Source organism: Harpegnathos saltator, unplaced genomic scaffold, assembly GCF_003227715.2.
Source record: "Harpegnathos saltator strain DR-91 unplaced genomic scaffold, Hsal_v8.6 scaffold25, whole genome shotgun sequence".
Taxonomy (NCBI): Eukaryota; Metazoa; Arthropoda; class Insecta; order Hymenoptera; family Formicidae; genus Harpegnathos; species Harpegnathos saltator.
This window is the reverse complement of record NW_020230039.1, coordinates 2,446,918-2,470,061: the sequence shown is the minus strand read 5'-3', so window position 1 is coordinate 2,470,061 and position 23,144 is coordinate 2,446,918. Positions and strand designations below refer to the sequence as shown.

Sequence of the window (23,144 nt, the reverse complement as noted above, 5' to 3'; positions counted from 1 at the left end):
TTATATCTTTTTGGCCGAAATTGATATTAAACTATATTTATACAACAGACATTGAAAAGATTTTGGACTGGTTTTTATTTTATGAGTTTCTTTTTGCAATTTATTTTATAAGTATTTTTATACAATTTATATTATCTTTTTAGCTGATTTTTATTGCTCGAATAACTTAGTAATTATTAATTATGCACTTAGAATCACATACTTGAAATAAAATTTCTAACTATAATTTACTTATAGATTTTGGGAAATCAAAGTAAATTTTAATCAAATTCTCTATAAAATTTTCTATGCAGGACATTTTTCTTTTATGTATAGTATTAAACAAGGGATTCTATTTTTATATCAATTGTTGTAATTAATAAGATGAGAAATCAAAAAGATGAAATTTTAATGTAAAATAAAGAGTAGAAGAAATATTGGGAAAACTGAGTTTCTCATTTGGAATCGCGTATTTGAAACATTTCACTTCTAAAACTTGAATTTTGCGTAGATTTCAAAAAACTAAATTAAATCCCAAGAATTTTTTTATATAGGATCCAAATAAATAGTTAAACATAAATTTGGTTGCACCTAATTGATGTATTACATAAAAGTTGTATCTTTTATAAGTAATTTATAATGCATTCATATTTGTATATAAAATGATGAAATGGAAGTATGAAAACAATACTAAAAAATGATCTTAATCTACTCAAAATAATATGTCATATAAAATATAATTTGAAAATCTAAAAGTAACTTTAGATCTGTTGCTATAATGATATAACAAAAATTCTATTATTATTGTATAATCAGCTATTTAAAAATTATAACACTTTTCCTCTAGAAATTTTGTGAAACATCTCGTATCTACTAAAGAACATTTGTTCTTTAGTAATTTTCGGAAGATTAATTTTCCTATTGAATACGAAATGTACTGCAACATTCATCGAAAAATATTGCAGCTTTTAATCAGTCAACTATGAGATGTAAGTTTAATAATTGATTCAATAATAATATATTGTAATATATATTTCCTCTACAAGTATAATTAAGGATATTATGAAATTTTTATTATACACACACACACACATCACAATTGTCTCACGATATCCTGAGATTACCATAAAAGTTTATCTAGAAGGGTTGTTTACTCACGAAAGCTTATATGTAGGGTGGTGAAAAAAAGAAAAAGAAAGAGGGAGAGAGAAAGAGAGAGAAAATATATTTTAACTATGATGATTTTTTTTTCTTCCTTTTTTCACACCAATTACACACATAATTAGAGAAGAAAAATATGTTATTCTCTATCACTCTCTCTGACTCTCTCTTATTTTTTTCTCTAATACCAAGCCTTCAACAGGAATTCTATGACTTTAAGTCTAAACAATGACGGGGAAAGGAAAAAAGAAAAAAACGAGAAACGGGAATAGGAAAGGAGAATAAAATTTGTTTCCGTTTTCCTACGGAATAAATGTTTTTTCTAAGCATTTGTTTTTTCCATTTTGGTTTTTTATCACAGTGCTTTCTCACAGAGGAGTACTTTCTGTCATTTAACCATAAATCTCTTTTCGCCAAGAGAAAGAGAAAGAGAGAAAGAGAGAAAGTGACAGAGAGGGAGGAAGGGAGGGAAGGAGGGAGGGAGAGAGAGGAGGGAGTTTGGTCTCGACGCGCTGTTCTCAACCATGCCGCCGCCGCCATTTTAACAAATTCACACGCTAGGTGCGCTTATAACGAAATTAATTACAGTTCTCGCCCATCTTGTTTCATTAGTACCGTGAAGGTATAAGATAAACCACGCGCGCGTACGGCGTTACGGGATACCGCTCTGACGAAAAATGTGTAATAATATTTCCGCATTCATAAAAATGCGCGCGTTTTAATATCGCGCGTTGTACGGCATTTAAAATAGCCTTCGCGGGGCTAATAAGTAGCGTTACAATGATTACGTATTCAGCTGGCAAAACGACGCGCGGATTAACCTAGTTTATTATGTTCCAGATTGAAGGAGAGAATTCGTCTAGTCTTCGAGGAGATTTCCCTGCAAAAAGGAGATTTGAGGTGAGTAGCGTTGGTTATGTCTTTTCACCTTTGGCTCGTCAGCGACGACGAGGACGAGCTACGCAAAACACGTATCACGTCGGACGGCGGGTAACGACAGACAACAGCGGGGAGGATAAATCAACGCCCGGCAACAAATTGAAGATTATACTGCGTTGTCCTCCCCTCTCCCCTCTGCCCCGTCTTCCTTCGTTGCACTCACCCTCAACGCCGTTTCGAAACTTCGTCCCGCATAAATGGCTTACAAATTTTTCCCCTTACTGACGGCGGCATCCCGAAGTTGATAGATTCGCGGGAGCAACGTTCGGTGCATCTGTGGGAAAAAGTTTGCTGTACGTTCCTCGCATATTCCGGATAGAAATTGAGTTCAGCAAGTTTCGAGAGAGAAAAAGCGGGGGAGATCTAGCGGGAGGATCAAAGTCGCGAATTCACGAAGTATGACCGAGGCTTCCTCGTCTGTGTAAAAGATGCACCATTAAGCCTTCTGTCGGTATGGTGGCATCGGCGTGACCCGCCGATTTAAAAGTTTCAAAGCTGTCGCCCGTGCAACGCGTTGAAAATAACGCGTAATCGAAACCGCAAACGAAGGAAGGAGACAGAGGTATAGAGCGGAGTAAAAGAGGAGGGAAGTGCCTCGAACGAGTGTAAATTGTCCTCGGGCACGTCCCTCCACTCGAGCGATAAGTTAAATTTCGAAATTACCATTTTGCATGTCCGAGGCATAATTCACGTCCCAATGTTGCTTTCATTTTTATTCAGTAAATAATATTTGTTTCAAGCGTTATGCTCAACCTTTCTTCTGAAATAGATTATAAACGTTTTAAATCAAACAATATGTATCATGAGCTTAGGGATTTTGGATATAAAAAAGAAGAATATTAATTTATATTAGGTAATCAAGAAAGTTCGTGCCGTTTTAATAAATGATTTAATATATCTAAAACTTTAAATAATTAATTTCCGTTAGTGTCATACATCGGTAAATTCTTGGTTAAATAAGCTTTTGTTTAAGCATACATAACCACACTTTTAATTGATAGTGTGCGCAATTTGACAATGACAAAAATCTAGGAGCGGCGATATTTCTTGATAATCTAATGGTTAATTTGTTCTTACATAAAAACTATATTCATTAACATATAAATATATTTAGTAATTTTTCCTTACATAAATATATTTATTATGTAGGAGTAAAAACGGAAAAAATAGTGAGAATTATGCGAGATGTATCTTTATTGTTCGGTCACTTCTATTTCTCGAATCTCTCTCTCCATTGTGTACATCCAGCTTATATACTGGGTGTCTAGGATTATCCGTACACTCTTTTTTTTTCAAAAACTAAGCATTTTAGAGAAAAACGTTTTAGACAAAAATTATATTATATTAAATTTTTTTATTATTTAGTTTCTATTTAGTCACTATACTTAGTCTCAAGAATATATTGTTACAATAGTGCCCCTAACTTTTGTTAACTTATCGACTTTTGGAAATTTCAAAATCATCAAATTAACAAAAGTCAGGATACTATTGTAACAATAGATTCTTGAGACCAAGTAGAGTAAAAGTATCATTTAGTTTAGTATCATTTTTTCTTCCGACAAACAGCGAGATATCGTAAGTTAAATATTGAAAATGTTATCAAGTTCTTCTTAAAAATCTCAAAAAATATTAGGCAAGTAAAAAAATGTTTCAGACAAAAGCTGTTTAAATTAATTGGTTGAGAAAGATGATATAAAAAATTGACGTTTCCATTTTAAAAAAATAATAATCAATAAATATCTCGAAAGTGGCGCCATCTGTAAACAAACCGATATAGTTATTTTATTCCTCCCTTGAAACCATACAATTTTTGTCTAAAATGTTTTTCTCCAAAATGCTTAGTTTTTGAAAAAAAAGGGTGTACGGGTAGTCTCAGACACCCAATATATATGCAAACAAAAAATATTTTCGAAGCTTCTAACCGTTCTCGTGTGAAGATCGCTCGCAAGTCAAAACAAATAATCGGATTCAAAGAGTTATCCACGATCGTCCCAAATCCCAAATCGTATCCAAACGTCTCACCGCTCGACATTTCGTCTTAGCGAACGGTTTCACTGCCGGGCTTCTACAATTAATATGATTTGTCAGAACCGATTACATGCAACATGCTTTTAATATAATCCATATACACGAAACTTCACTTATATGCAAAAATTAAACAATCATTTCAATATTAAATCGATATAAGCCAACGTAATGCAAGATAACAACGCATGATAATTGCCCACAACTTTGTTTCTTTTGCCGAAAGTAATTTGTTAGCAATGTCGTAAAAACGTATCCGTCTTCGGTAATAACTGTCGATTGCCCTCTAATTCTAAGTTCAGCTAAATTTTTTCTCTTTTCTGAGAGTCGCATATAACAAATGTTTAGAAAACATTCTTATTCTTATTACCTATATAAAAAATTTCATGGAATCTAATCGGGATTTAATTTGATTTCCCAAAATAATTATGAATCCTAACTAAATAATCTGTGCAGACTAAGATTAAAACTTATAATGTTTCAAATATGCGAAACCAAATAAGAAGCTTAATCAGATTCCATTTGCTCTTCCTAAAAATTTTTCAAAAATTTTTCTTGTTTTTATTTTACATTAAAATTTAAAGAAAAATAAACTTGAAATACTTATAGCATTTACGTTTTCCAAACATAAATGTGTAAAAAATATTAATATTCAAAGCGTTTTCTATAAAAATTTATTTTTTATTTACATTTTTTACTCTATTAAATTCGATGGTTGATATAGAAATGATTTTCGCTACTTATAATTTCATATAAATTTATCCTCTAAAGAGCGTGAACTTCTATTTTATTTTTATTTCGATTCCAGAAAATTCTCGTGGGAAAATCCATATAAAGAGTCCTATGGAAAATTGCTGAAACTAATCATTTTCGAATGCATTACATATTATAAAAATAAAAATTGCGTTGAAAAGAAGAAAGCAATTTTTAATGGATATAAATAAAATTTTAAAAAATGTTAGCGTATCAGTTTATTTTATTGATGAAAAATGATGAAAAATATGCTAACGAAAGCTAATGATAAATATTTTCGAAGTACGCACTATCTGAATTTGTACGAAACTCAATTCTTCTGCAAAAACTCGTAAAAACTTTTTCTCACATGTCGTCTTTAATATTACTGACGACTTTTTTAATAACTGTTACTAAATTTCGTAACATTTTTGGGTTTCCGGCATAACAATTGCCATTAATGTATGCCCCCAAAGAAAGAAGTCACATGGATTTAAATCCGGTCAATACGCGGCCATTCTAGTTCCTCCTGGACAAATTTGAAATATCCCAAACCGATGACTCAGGCGCCATAAACATTACAGATTGTTTCGACTTTCTGAGGCCCAGTTCCACAACTTGCTTTAAACGGAGTTTAAAGCAAGTTGTGGAACTGGGCCTTAATCGGTTAGCAATTGATGAGATGATATTTTATACGGACACGTGTTCAGGAAATGTTTCAAAATCCTGTATACTGTTGTGTTTAATATTTGAAGTCAATTTTCCGAATGAAAGCATTTGAGCTTTGTTCGAAATCATTCTTAACACGTTCATTTGCGTTACGCGATATCGCGTGTTGCGGCCTCTCACCAAACGGCCGTTTATGCGATTGTTTTTTATTATCAGTGACAAACCAGGACCCTCGAAAAGACTCAGTTCAATGCTAGTTCAATCGTGCAAAAAACGACTAAAAATAAATAAAAGAAAAAATAACTTTGGCCACCACACGAAATTCAAATTTTCAGTCTGACAATGAACGTGTTAATTTCTTCAATATTTTCTTCTACAGCTACAGACAAAGAAGGAGCTGACAGATGGTGTCTACGGTCTTGGATAGTTCCATATTGTATAAAGTTATTATTAATAATTCTGTTAAAAACAACATCAAAAATTATTTGAATGCAGATTTATTGCCGAAAATGGAATGCCAAAAACGTAACGCCAAAGTTTAAATAATTAAAGAATTTTAATCTTGTGTTTTTTCGCTCGTAATTTTATGTGTTCCGTATTTAATATGAAACACCTTATAATCACTACTGTATACTTTTCCTCTAGGAAAAAGGTATTCGATAATGCGATAGAGTTAGCTTTGGAAGAAAATGTATTCTGAACGACTGGGAAATCTTGAGAGATATTGAATCTGCATAAACTTTGCGAAATCGATCTAAATTCCAATTAGATATGGAGGTACCAGAGATATCATTTTCTATGCGGGGTTAGATCTTGGTATGCTTCTGTAATTAATACAAGGAGCACAATATATTATTATTATCACGCACGAGAAGAAAGTATTCGGAATTTTGCCGCGTTCGACTTTATCCTATCCTTCTCCTGCTCGAGATATTTTGACCACTTCGAATCTCTCAACTCTCACTATACTTTCCGGTCCAATAACCCCGCAACTCAAACGAGGCACGAAATGAAAGCCGCGCAGCTGTTAAAAACTTTAAGACGCATATACGTATGTGTACACACAGCGCAACATTGCTTGTGTGCGATTCTCCAAAAGAGAAAAAATACAGCCGGACTTAGAATTACGAGGGTGTTCAACCGTTATTACCGAAGACGGACACGTTTTTTACAACTTTGGTAACAAGTTTCACATCCGTCAACTTCGTCGAGTTTTCGCAAGAAGCCGTGGATGTAAAGGCGTAACAGTAAAATAAGTAAACTAAGTCGGAGACCGTATCATATATCGAGCACTTCATCGATCCGATATCGGAGCACACTCTTTAAGGTTACCGCTAAGAATTAATCGGTTTCTCTCTAATACGACCGAGAGCAGTTATCGGAGGACACGACTCGAGGGGAGTGCTCTCACGGCGTGTAGACAGAGGGAGGGAGAGGGGGAGAGGGGAGAGAGAGAGAGAGAGAGAGAGAGAGAGAGAGAGAGAGAGAGAAGCCAAACGCTTTTCTATCAATTATTTATCCACAACTGCGAGAAAACCGACACGTCGCCTCCACCAGCGCCACTCTTAACAACTTAATCACGAGGCACTTTCCTCACGAAGCCCCATGAAGCTTTCACATGTGCGGCCCACATCCGCGAAAGTATGCAGTAAATTTTAAAGACGCGCCAGACACGACGGACACTTCCATTCCTCTAATTGTGAATTACGACGCCTGTCGGTTATTAACGTTTAGGGGGTTAACGAGACCAGAGCGGTAACGAGTATCAGAATCGCGGGGGCGAAACTTTTCTATTTAAAACTTTCCTCCCGATACAACCTTGTGTGTGCATTCGCTGACGGCTCAAACAGCCGCGCACGCCGGCCACGATAACCGAAAGACGGATTAAGCACGCGATAGTGATTTAGGCGCGTGATAAAGTCGCTCTGCGCTCTCGTAATTCTCTTCATTTACGGCTCTTAAATCTCATCTCGTAATTGACGCGCCCATAATTAACCGGCGTAAGCACGCGTCGCGAGCATTATCTAATCCGCGCCGTCTTCTCCGCCTAAACACGCGTCCCGTAATTCGCAGAGAATCAGATTCGCCGAATCGGCCCCGCGGATTAATTCCAGACTAAAATCTCCTCCCCCTCCCTGCCGCTGGCGATCGTAAAAGTTACTTCGCGTTATCTGAGGATTTTATCGGCTAGGCGACGGCACGAATAGATAATCGGCGTCGATTGCTTCCGCTCCGTAGGTAAAACATTTTGGTCGGTAGAGCGTGTGAGAGAGAGAGAGAGAGAGAGAGAGAGAGAGAGAGAGAGAGAGAGAGAAACTATCTCCCGACACGGGGAGAGGCATAAAACCAAACGAACCATTAAACTGATCAAACCAACTCGTTTGAATGTTTGTCGAAGAGCGGTAATGGCAACAGGCGCCGACAACGTAGGCGTCGTTAGCCTACTATCCAGTAACATTGATGTAGAAGCCGTCGAAACCGACTCGTGTAGGGCCGGCGAACAATTGTACGCGGAACGCGATAGAGAGAGACGAAGAGATTCTGTGTGTTGCCCGGTGCCCTTTCTGCTGAATGCCCGACTGCCGACTGTCCTTCGCAGGACTGTTCTCCTCATCCGTGCAATGTTTGACTACGTACTTCCCGCATTAACTTCCCTTCGAAGTGTATCTTGAAACAACAGACTATATCAATCCCCATATAGAACATTTAGTGGAATCTAGTCCGATTTCCTGAAATCTATGAAAATCCAAGTTTCCTCATAAACTCCCTCAAGATTTTCACACATGCAGCATAAATTTAAATCAAAATCTTCAAATCTGTTCTAAAATTGTGGCTATGATAGTCATTGGTGATTCCATTCTTAATCCAGATGTGAGTTTTCTGTCTGAAATCTACAGGGAATTAATGCATGAATTCGCATTCTTTCGAGGATCATACGTTTGTGCAAAACAAAATTTTTATACAATATTTATGAAATGGAAATATACTTTAATTTTTATATCATATATTTAATTTAATAAAGTAAAATATGAAAATAAAAAATGAGGAAATATTTAAAAACTGCTTCGAGCATTTATATTTTTTATACTTTTATATTTGAACAATATAATTATTCAGTGTTTCATATTTTGTTTCGTTCAATTTCAAAGTGAAATAAAAATTAGAAGAAAACTTTGCGGAAATGTTAGAGAGGATTCCATGTAATAGGATCCGCTTAAATTTCCTCTTTGGATTTGCATGTTTAAAACATTGTAGTTCTAATCCCTGTAGATTTCCTAGTTAGTACCCATAATTATTTTGAAACATCGAGTTGAATCCTAATTAAATTCCAAAAAGTTTCTATGTAAGTTAGAACTGTAATAAACCGAATGTGTAATGGGAAAGCCAAGGTTTCCTAATACTTTTGGTCTTTATTTTAGAATTTTAACTTTATTAACTTGTATTCTACTGAATGTACAATGTATTGTGTGAAAGTGCAATTTTTCCTCTTTAATACCGTAAAATTATATCGACGTTACTGACTAAAAAAATCCTGAATATAATTCCTATAATATTTCTGTTTCGATTCTAGACAGATATTCATTCCATGTTTGGGATAAGAATGGGATTCCCAATCGGATAACCAATTTCGGTATAAATTTGGGAATTTTGATCGGAAAATCTATGCTATATCTGATAAAATCCTGAGAAATTTCTATGCGATTCCTGTATTCGGAAAAGCAAGAATCAATGCGCTCTTGATTATGTGCAGTGAAAGCAAACTCTTAACGAGTAAAAAAGATCATAGAACGCGAGCATGTGGTTAATGAGAACCGAGCGCGAGATATTTATGCTAAATTTTTAATTTTATGAAAATGATAATATTTCATAGCGTAAAGGAACGCGTTAAAATTGTCTTCGTCTAGCATACACACCGAATATAATTTCCACATCAAACTGATTTTTATATATTCTAATTTTTATATTACGTATAATAATTTTTATTCCACAACTCCCTTAAAGATAGCACGATACTCATACATTAGCGATTCCTTATCATATTGCGGAAAACACTGTCTCAGATGTCGAATTTTAACGTTTCAAACTTGCCGGGTACTCTCTTAAAGTGAGTCAATAAAAATGTTTCTGACTGAATCAATAAATAAGTATTTCACCCCGACAACCAGTGAGTATTCGCTAGTTTTTAATAAAAACACTCAGATTTTCTCCGCCTTACATCTTACCGATTCTCACCGGTAAAAATAAAATTTTACTGCAAAATCTGTAATATGCAAATTCTGTAAAATGCAAATTCGTTACATACTCATATCGAATATGGCACTATCTATCAGACTGGCAAGAAAGTCATGTCGTTTTTTTCTATGTAAATAAAAAGCGATTTTTTTATACAAGGCAAAAATTTTATTCTTTAATATATTGTCCATTTAGTTCAATGACTTTTTGCCATCTGTTTGGTAGCTTCATGATTCCGGCTTGATAGAACTTTTGGTTCTTATCGGCGAAAACCTGATCCAAATACCATTTGATGGTCTCATCAGAATCGAATTTTTTTCCCTCAGAAAGGAATTTTGCAAGTAACGAAATAAATAATAATTTGATGGTGCAAGGTCAGACAAATATGGTGGATGTAGTAACACATCCCACCCAAGCTGCAACAATTTTTGGCGGATGACCAGCGATATAGTCTAGCGTTATCATGGTGAAAGACAACACACCTTTACAATTCACTAGTTCTGAGCGCTTCTGTTTGCTTACTTCATGTAATTTATTCAACTGATAATAGTACAATTCCGAATCAATCGTTTGATTACGTTTAAGCAGTTCAAAAAATACAATATTCTTGTAATCCCACTAAATAGACAGCAAAATCTTCCTTTGGTGAATGTCTATTTTAGAAATAATTTGTGACGGCTCATCACAGTTGCTTCACAATCTTCTTCGTTCCACATTGTCGTAAACAATCTATTTTTTATCGCAGGTTAACATTTATTTCAAAAACGGATCGTTTTGCACATTTTAAGAGAAAATCGCCGATATTGATGTATTTGATGAGATAAATTTCTTTAAATTCATATGAAATCAAATCGAGTTTGATCGAGTTCTCAGCGATCTTCCGTGTCGTATAATGGCGATTGGATTCAAGCAATGCTTTTATTTTGTCGTCATTGACCTCAATTGGCCAGCCTGACCGTGATGCATCTTTCACAGGAAAATCTCCTGGATGAAAACGAGCAAATCAACGCTGACACTGGCGTTCTATTAAGGATTCCTCACCATACACAGCACATAACTTTTGACGGGCTTGTACAGCGTTCTTTTCTTTTTGGAAGTAAAGAAGTAAAATATGACGGAAATGCTCGTTTTAATTTTCTATTTTTAATAATGCCCAATGCCAAACAAACAATTCTTAACCGAATAACGCACTTTTTTTTTTAAAGAAAGTTTAAAATGTCAGTTGTCAAATGAATATAAAGATTATAGGATTTGGAGTGAAGTTAGGTGCGTTTGATAACAAGTAAATCTACTCGTGAAAAATTATATGACTTTGCTGCCAACCTGATAAAATTTTACTGCAAAATCTGTAATACGCAAATTTGTTACACAGGAATATGACACTATCTGTATCCGTCAACCGATAATGGGAATAATCGCTACTATTGATTGATCCTTACAGTGAGATTTGACTAATTGCAGCGCTATATTTATAACCACAGATTATAAGCATGTCACTTGAATAAAGATAGAAAATGTTAATTGTACTTTAGAGGGTACCAAATCATCGGCTACCGAGGTGTCGACAGTATTTCGGGTGAGGAAGAAATAGAAATTTCTGGCAATAAAGGCGAATGGATAGGAATGTCGTCTCGAAGTAATGGCGAGATCTATTGTGAGAGAGCATTGAAATGTCATTCCCAACGTCATGAATCAAGTATATTTCTGTCGGTCGTCTCACCGACAATAGCTAATATATTCGCGACTGAGTGAGGTCATTGTTTCCTTTTGCGTGTTATTGATTTAACATTGATCGTTACTAAAATGGGGTGTCGCAAACTTATTTATCAAGAGAGGTCGCATGAGGGGAAAAAGAATCCGTCTTTGGTGATGCATTCGTGTCAATTTTAATAAAAATGTCTTTTCTTTTCTGACTCACCGATACACAGCAGACAGAGTCAGCCGCGTTCTGCTGCTGATCTGTAACAAAAAATATAGTTTCGTTAGTTAAACCGTTAAGTTAAAAGTTAGATTAGGTTGAGTTCAATTCGCGGAAGGGCGCGCGCAGATATAAACGTTGACTCTTTGCCATTGTTGTTCAATGGCTTTTATTTCAATCGCTCGGTTTTCGATCGTAATAAATCAAGAAGAAATATACAAGCGATCGGTGAACCTCACCTTCAAGCCGACTCTGCTCGGCCCGAACCGGATCCTCCGGTGCGGCATCGGCGTCCGTCGAAACTGCGTCCCGATAATCGCAACTATCGCGTGACTGCAAACTCCAGCAGATCTGTAACAAAAAACGAGTTTCCTCATTAGTATTACAACGACAAATGCGCCCCGCATCAAGAGTACGAAGACTCGAGACTACAAATTAGCTTCTTCAACTTAACCAAGTTAACCAATAAAAGTTTACCTTTAAAGAAAGATGAAATACTGCTATTGCTCAAGATATTTCGGATCGTCACGCACACACACACACACACACACACACACACACACACACGCACGCACGCACACGCACGAATATTACACGTTACACTGATCGAGCGTGAAAATTCGGAAATTATTACGCGCGGCGATCCGCCGATCCGTTCGCCGCCGCGGCGTAAACAATAATGGAAACGGTCGCGTCAATTACGTACTTATGTACATGTTGTTTCCAAAGTCGCGCGACCTTGTCCCTCTAGGACGCGTCTTAGAGAACCCGTAACGTTGTATAAAACATACCTTTTTAAACAAAAAGGTAAAAAGAGGCGCGAAGTACACGCGCAATACGTATTATGTTATTTTTAGAAATTTCAAATTATTTTTTTTCAAGTTATATATGTAACGTAAAATTTTACAAGTAAAATTTATAACTATAATAAAATCTACTTTACAAAAGAAATGATATAAACGGCAATGTTTACGCTTTTAGTACTGTGCATCGTACCGCACCTGAACGTGTATCTTTGGGCAATGTAATTTGTTATTTTCGTTATACAAGTAATAAGTTTGTACAAATAAAACTTATATCTTTAACAATAAATTCTTCTAGTGAATACTATAAATAAAACTCTACAAAACTGTTCTACAAAAAAATGATATAACAAAACAATAGCGTCAACTGAAAAACTCTACTCAACTCTGCAAATGAGAGCGATTTGCAATCTGAAGATAAATGTATTGAAAACTCCGAATGATACACAGTCCGGTACTTCAAAAACAGTGTCTTCATTATTTACTAGAACACTGAGTTTTATGGTTATTTCACTTGTTTGTTATAATAAATTAGTTATTATAACGATGTAATAAAAAATATTTAATGCAAAAAGTCTTGGCTTCCCTCTCTCTCTCTCTCTCTCTCTCTCTCTCTCTCTCTCTCTCTCATTCTCGCTCTCTTTCTCTTTCTCGCACATTTCTACTCCTGTATTCTAGCAATATTCTTCTCTCTTTTACTCTCTATCGCTTGCTCACTCGCACTCGCTGCTTCTTCAGCGCGCTTGTAACGCCTCTGGTGTCACAAAAGTGAAATGCACAAATCCCCTCTCCTCTGTGGTCTAGCGTTTCTTACTTTCTTACTGAATCGAAATTTTTCGTGATTTGGACTTTATTTTAAAATATCTACATTTAGAGACAACGCACACAAAAAACACAAGGACACTTTTCTTCCTATTTTTTAAAGCCGAATCGATTGGTACTGGAAAAACCTCGATCGGTTTAGCCATTACTAAGATATGAATATCTCACCTCGTTTCAACTCGCAGTTTCTCGTAATATAGTCACGGTATGCCTCGCGTCTTTCGGGCGCAACTTCGTTGCACTTGAACTTGACGCGAGGCACTACCGTGCCTCTTGAAACCTGTGAAAATAATGTGGCGATATTCGGAGACAAAGCAAACAACGGGAATCAAAGAGGAAGGGGAGACCGAAGGGGAGGAAGTTTGTCGCGGAACCGGTGTTTTTCACGACGAACAAGCGAACGAGCGAGCGATCGATCGACACAAACGTAGTCCGTTGTAATTTGAACGCTGTACGTACTTTGTACGTTTTACGAGCGCTCCACGTGCGTGCCGAGAATAATCGCCATTGTTGGATATATCTCGTCACGAGCGTTCGTGAGAATCGAAGATACTGCGCGCGGCCGGCGATCGCGCATGCGCACGCGCTCCACAGTGTTAGAATACGCGCGAGCGATTCCGCCGGTGTGTTCCGCGTATGGCATGCAAATCGCACGAGGAGGGGAGAAGAGGAACGGAGAAGAGGCCGCCACGTGCGCCGGAAGGGACGCGGAATCTGATGTATTATCAGTCCATGAATGAGAGATAGCCCCCTCCCGCCGTCCTCCCATTGGTGCGCGTGACTCCAAATTTTACGATCGCCAATACGTCAAACGACTAATGCTTCAGATATTACTGACATAAATCTGCCAGGCAGTAATACTGAGAGAGCTTGACTGCGAGATCTTCCTTCAAGCTGTCCGCTCGCAAGACCACGCTGCCCCCCCTCGCGCACGTATGCGCGCGCCGAATCTTCTCCCTCGATTTGCCTCGGTTAGTGCGCCATTTAGGTTAGAACGCGCGACGAGGGAAGCTCTCGGCGATCAGCGTACGCGCTGAAAAGTACGCGTGGAATATCTTGCCGAACAGGTCCTATATATCTCGCACCGGGCGTATTTCACGTCGCGAGATCTACTCCCCCTTCCACCCTCCCTGCCACCGCCGTGTTTCTTATTTGTAGCACAGAAAACTTCATATTCTCCGCTGCTGCGCAACGGGCGAATACCTTTAGCCGGGATATTTACGATGAATTCCGCCCCGCTATACGCTCCTATCGGTCTTTGTTAAAGATTTAAGGCGGATCGGCGGCGGCAAAGACGGCGGCGGCCGGAGCTGTACGTATTTAACGCACGAATTTCGCCGCTGATCGTAATTATCTCGGCCGCGATACGATCCCGGCCGGTACGGCGATGGCGTACCTTTACGCGCTGGGGAATCCTCTTTTTAAATCCCGTAGTGTCGGCTACACCTGACCCCTAAATCCTTTGAGCATGGCGCGGACCATGATTCTACTTAACCCACATAAAGTTCCTCTCTGCGCGAAGACTTAGAGCTGAGAATGGTGATGGCGAGGTCGACTTGGGAAACGAGAGGCGCCCGGGGACCTGCAGTTGCAGCGTGCAGGAGTTAATCCTTGATAAATCCTCCAACTCCGTCCTAATTCAGTATTGAGCTCCCTTAATTTCATTCCGTCAGTGACCTTTTAACCTCGAACACCGCGAAATCAGAATCGACGATCCGCCGATTGAAAAGCGCGTGCTTTTACGGGAAAAATGCTGAAGCACACGAGAAATAATGTCGCGACTGGCGCAACCAAGAGAAATCTTGACGTTCGTCGCTCCGTCAAATTGAGTTTCCCCTCCACCTCCGCTCAAGTTGCTCGATCGTTTCGCGATAATTCGTCGACACAGATTCCTCCACGTCGAAAATCATCTCGACGGATATTTTTTCCCCCTGACGCCGGAGCGAAAATTAGCCGAACGAAATTAGAAAATTGCGCGAACGGCTGCGAGGGATGAAAGGGGTGAGGAGGGCTGGAGAAGGGCGAGGGGGTCAGTTCTCGAATAATGCGGGACCAAATATAATTTTCGAAGCAGGCGCAACGTGATACGGAATAATAAGCAATTTTCAAATCGCATTACGTTATTACGCAAGTATGAAACAACGCAGCTGAAAATGGAAGAGAAATATCATTGTGTGGGTAATCCGCTTTAGCTGCCGCATGTCTTCGGCTAAAATATTTCGGGAATATTTTGTGCCGTTTGTGCCGCGTCAAATCTCTGCTCCGGGCTCTCTCTCTCTCTCTCTCTCTCTCTCTCTCTCTCTCTCTCTCTCTCTCTCTCTCTCTCTCTCTCCTTCCTCTTTTTCTTCCTGTGTAAACACTGATATTATATATAATTGGTATCCCTATATTTGTGTGTGTGTGTGTGTATGTGCGAGACACGTGCGCTTAGAGAAATTGTCGCACGATGAAAAAACTCTTTTTTAACATGCTATAAATAAGAGAACACGTGTTTGTGAGTATGCGCGGTCGCTTCAATTTTTTAAGCCTGCTTTATATTTCGCGGCTGTTTTTTAGTTGCCTGAATGTCAACGGCTACTGAACCTCATTTAAACTTCACTCTATATTCTGTTTCGCGCGTTCTATCAGGCTATAGCTTCGTAGCATAGTGGTTCACAAACCACAAATTCAGCGCTAATGCGGAGCGATAATCAGCCACTACCCTCCACGAAGGAGAAAATTTGTGACTGTCAACTCACGCAGTAGCGTATCAATTATCCGCACGCATTCCGGATATGTACTTACGTTCCGATCAATCCTCATATTGAAACGCGCAGCTGCGACAAAGATGTAAAGAAACTCGGCTATCTTTCGCGTAGATAACGACGATATATCTTTCGTCACGTCTGATATTATATAAAAAATTAACCGGAGACATTTATATTTTTTCTATCGATGGTTACGGCATATGGAAGTAGCGGTGATGGCAACGCCATTCGTGTAACTGGGCTAAACGAATGAAATATTAACTCTACGCTGACATATTTATACGAGGTAATGCGAGATTGTGGTGGATGAATGTCGCAGTCGTAGTATCCAACCGCAGGAAAATACGCGAACCTGAGCAAATGTCATCAATCCGTGTAAATGTTCATTGTTTCATAGTCCGTGCTCGTATGGAAAATCAATCATTATGCGTCGTTTCAAGCCTCCTGCTAAAAAAATACCTGGAACTGCTCATTTAAATGACGCGCATTTATAATATTTCAAAATCCTTTTGTAGTTAAGTTGGTGTCACTGTATTTAACTTCCATACAGAATTAGAGGTGATATCTATTAATTAGTTTGTTTGTTTTAAATTAAATCTCTCTGGTTCACGCTTTTAGAAAAACTTTAATTCTTTTAATTCTTTAAAATTGGAAAAATAAAAAAAACGAACTCAATAAGAAGAAACAGTATTAAACTAAAACAAAATAGAGTTACTCTTATAATTAATAATAATAGAAAAAATTAATATTTATCTGAATTATAAGGTCTTGATATCATCCGATGAAATAGTAGATCCTTTTCAATTTTATGATGGGTTCAGCTATAAGAGAAGTCTCTCAAATTCAGTCTGGATAGTCTAGGAATCCAGGAATTAGGGATGAATAGAATCTTTCTATGTCTTGGTCAAGTTCTAGATTTGGATTAAGATCTGAAATTAAGAAAAGAATTAATAAATAGTCCTTCTGATGAATATATTCATTTTGAAAGGAACAACTTTCTCCTCTCCTATCGTAGGACTTCGAATAAGAGGAATTTTCAATTATGTAATAAACAAAGTTTTCTCTCATCATGAGATATTCGATATGTTAAAAGATAATTAAATATCTTTTCACCCTTCGTGGGCAGTTTTCGTAACTAAAATCGTTTTATCGTCTCTCCCATCGTGGGAGTATCGTTATGAAATTTTCAAAATGTTACCTTGTTTTGTAAAACTTCACACCTTTATCTTTAATTCTGATTCTAAATATATATGTAATATTGTCCGGGCTCGGAGAAGGAATGAATTCCTGAAAACAAGAAAATTGATATTCGCCTCGCGTTTGACATTCGCCTAGCGTTGCCTCGAAACAGACTTGTTATAGTTATATAAAAGATATTCATATCGTGTTCAAAAAATATGATTCTGCGATTCGATTAATTGTTCGATCTTACCGAATTTCTGAAATAAGTTTTTGAACATTGTTCGTGGCAGCTGTTTATGTCAGTCGACTTCAGATGCTATCTGCGATTTTTGCGATGTCGAATAGTATGAAGCAAAGAGTTTGCCTTAAATTTTGTGTTTTCAATGACATTTCTTGTGTCGACGCGTTGAAAATGCTACAAAAAGTATATGGTGATAATTATATTTCAAAAACATAGGCATATAAGTAGTATAAATTGTTCAAAGAAGGTCGCACAGCCGTCGAAGACTTACCTCGTTTTAGTCGCCCATCCACATCAAATACCGACGAAAACGTTAAAAGAGTGAATAAATTAATGCTTGAAAATCGCTATGTGAGTGAAAGAGAGATTGTTGCCGAGCTTAATATAACAAATGGCTCTGTCTACACCATTTTGACCGAAGACAACATCATGGATTTTGCATCACGATAATACACCATCGCATACATCATTTCTCGTACGTGACTATTTGGCCAAATACTCGACTAACATTATTCCGCAAGCACCGTACTCGTCAGATATGGCACTCTGTGACGTTTTTCTCTTCCCAAAACTCAAATTACCACTTCGTGGTAAGTGATAAGCTTTTAAGGCAGTATGTAAAAGAGAATTTGCTGAAGGAACTTAAGGCCACACCAAAATCAGCTTCTGAAAAATATTTTGAAAATTAAATTAAGCGTTGGCATATGTATGTTGCACAAAATGGGAACTATTTTGAAGGAGACAAAATAAATTTACCTGAATAATTGAACATTTTATGTTTTATTGCCTGATTCCGAGTACTTTTTGGGCAAAAAATATACAGAATGTCCAGGATCCTTTAGAGATAAAAAATTGTGAAGACTAATTGGATCAAACTGAGAAAAGTCATGTTGTAACCAATTTGCAAAAATCGCATAGTTATTAAATTATTAAATTTAATTTAATTTAATTTAAATTAAATGAAATTATTAATGATTAAATATTATCACATCTAGAGATTTTTTTAATTGATAACTTGAAAATTTGCCTACTCATTTGCAAAATGATAAAAGAGTTTTTCTTCAGAATGACCTAGTCTACAATTGTATATAATGGCTATTATGTCTAGCGATGGATATGAGTATATTGAACTTTGAACCTTGCATCCTGAACTTGTCGCTAGGCACAATAGCCTCCATATAATTGTAGATTAGATTATTCTGAGTAAAAAAATTCTTTACCATTTTGCAAATAAGTACGCAAATTTTCAAGTTATCAATTAAAAAAGCTTCATTTTCAATAAGTAATAACTTAATAATTATTGCGACTTTTGCAAAATAGTATGTGTTTTTCTCCTCAATTCGATCTGATTAATCTTCACAATTTTTCGTTTTCAAAAGATCCCGGACACCCTGTTTACACATTTATTATTATGTTGTCGATTTCTTGATTGCTAAAAGATAATTAGCGACGCGTAAAGCTTTAATAAATGAATTTAAATAAAAATTAATACATATATACAGGGTGAATCCTATAAAATTATTAATTTAATTATTAGCGAAATTTGTGAAAACATGAAAAAATAATTCGTGTCAACTTGTTTAATACAAACAGAGACGTCATACAGTGGAAATAATTATTTTATATTGACATTTCAGGGTCAATTTCATTTTTTATGAAATTTTTTATTTTAGTATAAGATAGCCGTTTTTAAGATAAATTCAATGATATATTACATAAAGATTAGTCACATAGTACATTCAAGATTAGTCAAAGTCACAAACATAGTAAAATGAAGTTTAAAAGTATATCTGGTATTTCTATTCTTTATTAATAATTGTTTAAAATTTTAACCTTGGACTCGACAGTGCAGATGAATTCTGTATGTTAACTGATCCACTGCTCTTCTTAGTATTTCTGTATACAGGGTGGGGGTTATAAGTTTACAACCCGAAGTGTGAAGGTAGATTGGGTTAAGACAAACATAAAAGTCCCATACCGTTTTGCGAGATTCGCAATAATTATCGAGTTATTAGTGACAGAAATCTGAGGAGTGGGAGCGCGCCGGCATAGATGATTGGAGAAGCGTTGCAGCTGCTTAGGCCGCAGCACGGCTCAGTCGATCCAGCAACTGTTGCCGGTGCGCGGCGAGAGGAAAGACAATGCCACTATTCGTTGTTTTATCTCGCCGGACCTACGTCTCGCCGCACGCCGCCAACAGTTGCTGGGTCGCGCTGTGGCCTGAGTAGCTGCAACGCTTCTCCAATCATCTATGCGGCGCGCTCCCATTCCTCAGATTTCTGTCATTAATAACTCGATAATTATTGCGAATCTCACAAAACGGTATGGAACTTTTATGTTTGTCTTAACCTAATCTACCTTCACACTTCGGGTTGTAAACTTATAACCCCCTACCCTGTATATAAAATATTTCCGAATGTTGTAATATACATACGTACATATATAGGGTATACGAAAAGTATCGAAACCCCTTAATATCTCGGAAAATACGCATTTTAGAAAAGTGTTTCATAGAAAGTTAGTGGGGTTTTATAAGGCGCATTACATGGCAATATTATTATGATCTTTAATAGCGTTGTCAAGGTCACGTGAAGGTCACATTAAATTTCTTAATTAGAACCTCTTATTTTTCATTACATATTCTTGAAATATTTTTTTCTAAAATACGTATTTTCCGAGATATTAAGGAGTTTCGATACTTTTCATACACTCTGTATGCAGGGTGTTCATTTGAAAACTTTCCAGCTAATTATCTCGAAAACTATGAAAGATATTAAAAAAAGCTAAAACACGTGTTCCATGATTTCGAAGGGGAAAGAGAATGGCATTACCAGTTTTTTATTTGGAGGGCATTTTCAAGGTCAGTCGAAGGTCAACTTAATTTTTTAAAATAGAAAGCCCAACTTTTTATTATATCTTCTTTTTCCAATTAATTTTAACAACTTTTGTCTGAAACATTTTTTTATTTGCCTAATACTTTTTAAAATATTTACAGAAAATTTGGTAACTTTTTCAACATTTAACTTACGATATCTCGCTAACTATTCGTCGAAAGAAAAAATAGTATTAGACTGTTTTACTTTATTTGCTATTAAAAATATATTACTATAATAGTGCCCTAACTTTTGTTAACTTATCGATCTTTGGAAATTTCGAAATTATTAAATTAAATGAATATCCTGTATATATATGTATGTATATCTCAATTCTCATTTAAGTTCATTTATCAAAACTTTACGTGTCGTTAATAATTTTTCAGCAAACGAGAAATCGATAATACGATAATGAATATACAGCGTAACTCGGGGGAGAAATATTTTATCTCGCATTGGCAGAATAGCCAGATGGGTCGCGCTCCGCATTTAGTTTGCTTTTTATTTTTCATGAATCGCCAATCTAGAAGGAGGGGGAGAGGTGTTCCATGAAATAATATATTTAAAACTATAATCACAGCGTGCGTAAATCTGGCGCAAGGAGAAAAGGCAGATAGAGGAGCAAATAGGGGCAGGCAGGTGCGAACTAGCAGGCAGATAGGCAGGCAGGCCGAACTGTGAGAGGCGATACGCGAAATACTCTCGATAAATCTACGATCGATAACGTTAATTTATGTCGTGGCCGATGGTACTCTTCCGCCAAGACCGGTGGTAAAAATCTGTAAGGGCCCGGGCGAGAGCTGAGAAATACCTTCATATATCAACGTTAAGCCGCTCCGTCAGACGCACTCGGATATTATCGCGGATGGTGTTGATGGATACCGAGAGACTCATCCGTCGAGCACTCGATACACTTTTGTTCCAGTTCGACGCAACTGCGCATGCACGCCGCCAATGGCAAAGTTAGGAGAAACGTTATCGCTAGTATCGACAGTATCAATAATACCTTTCTGTAGAGACAAGATATAGACAGACGCGTATCGAATATGAGCAATTCCACTCTACTGTCGATAACTCGCATCGGAGGATAATAGAAAGCAGTAACGATTCCTCCTACCCTCTTTCCTCACCGGCTCATTGCCGGAGTGCTCGATACTTCTCGCACACTTCGAATTTTCAAAGCTAACGGCACTCTAAACGGTATTCACGGAACAACCATTGAGAAACAATGGATAGGCTACGAGTGTAAAATCAACGAGAGCGAACTGATGTACCGGCGATGGCCCGGGGTAAATCTTGTTGGACACTTGAAGAATTTCGTGTACACTCTCGAGCGTTCGATGTTACGCTAGATTAACTTTGATAGGCGGATTTTCTTACTTCCGCGTTGAGCTGAGTTACGCGCGCGAGCCACTAACTTCTCAGTTAAACTTTCCGACCTGACTCTCCGGTGCGGATTTGATTTGCGTTCGCCCGTGGACGTATATTCATCCAAATTCGCCAGCGTATCGGAAATAATCTCGCGCTCCTATTCCGGCCGGATACGAAATATCCTGTCGATACGAGGCACACGAGTCGACGAAGCGTCGCGTCGTATGCACGCGCTAGCCAGATCGAAGCTCGCGTGCGTGTGAGTTAGTGAACAAGAAGCACGTTGGGTTTCAAAATGGTTTGAACATTTTCGCCGGATGCAGTTCAGGATGCAGCAGATGTCCAATGAGAGAATTTAAAGAAATCCCAGAATGGAACTCCAAGAGCGTTGATCATGTAAAGACGATCGTCCAAACATTAAATTAGAGTAAATCCGGAATAGATGGGCGTAGGGGATAGATGGTGAATTACTATAATTTTGTCAATATATGCTAGGCGTCAGCGCTGATCGATCAGTTGTGAGTTGGATGTACCACGAGTAGGTGTGTCTCTTCCTGATGCACAAAAACACTATTATTGTGAGTAAATAAATGTTTTATGTTTCTATTAACCTCCAAAATATTTCACACGTCGGAAAAATATCTTGCGAATACGATTTATTTTTTTCAACATTAGACCTTGACTTAAATGGCTAAGAAACATATTTGCTTACTTAGCCTTCAAATTCACCACCGAGACTATATTTCACGCGATATACGCATCTTTATGCGAACTCTCCAAACGGGATAGATGGGTCATTTTTATCAGGGTTAGATGGGTAGCCTACTCAGCGAGAAATAGCAATGGACATCGGATCAACGTTTTCTAGGTGCTTTATACCAGAGTTTCCCAACCTTTTTGTATTTCGCACCCCTAAAAATTTATTAATGAATCTTCACATCCCCTACAAAAAAATTATTCGTATGTTTTATGGTAAAAATTAGTTGGTAGGGTTTTCAGGTAAGAAATTAAAAATCAATAAAGATATCCAATTTTTAATAATATAAAATATATAATTTTATAATAATAAAAATAATATAATTTTAATAACATTTTTTTAAATTTGATGATAAAAATGCCGGATTATTCCAGAATTCATCTTAATTATTATTAATTACAATCACTTTTCCTCGCACCCCCAAGAATGCTTTTTCACACCCCCAGCACTTCCGGTTGGGAACCCCTGCTTTAGACGTATAAAAGACGTCGATTTGATATCTATTCGACTATCATTTTTCCCTGAGCACCTAACGTTAAAAACTTCTATTTAAAACTACTTTTTAAACTGCTTTTTGTTTCGTTTAAAGATGCCGAATTGATTTTTCTCTTTTCTCTCTTTAATGAACAATATTAATAATTAATAAAAGGATGTAAAATATTAAAAAAAATAAATAACGATAAACAAATTTC

General features: G+C 37.0%; 1 protein-coding gene and 1 long non-coding RNA gene across 2 annotated transcripts in view; one reads left to right on the top strand and one right to left on the bottom strand.

The window, feature by feature from the left end:
- Window positions 1–23,144, top strand: part of LOC105183745 (Sol1) — a 455,377-nt gene that overhangs the window by 116,131 nt on the left and 316,102 nt on the right. Inside the window, exon 4 of the mRNA XM_025298993.1 lies at window positions 1,981–2,040. Coding sequence (XP_025154778.1) covers window positions 1,981–2,040 — 60 coding nt within the window. The remainder of the gene's footprint in view (window positions 1–1,980; window positions 2,041–23,144) is intronic.
- On the bottom strand, window positions 16,831–21,928 carry LOC105185055 (uncharacterized). Its single transcript, XR_849922.3, has 5 exons — window positions 21,136–21,928; window positions 17,723–18,117; window positions 17,461–17,625; window positions 17,227–17,315; window positions 16,831–16,957 (listed from the first exon to the last, which is right to left on the bottom strand). It is a non-coding gene; the product is annotated as an uncharacterized LOC105185055 (long non-coding RNA).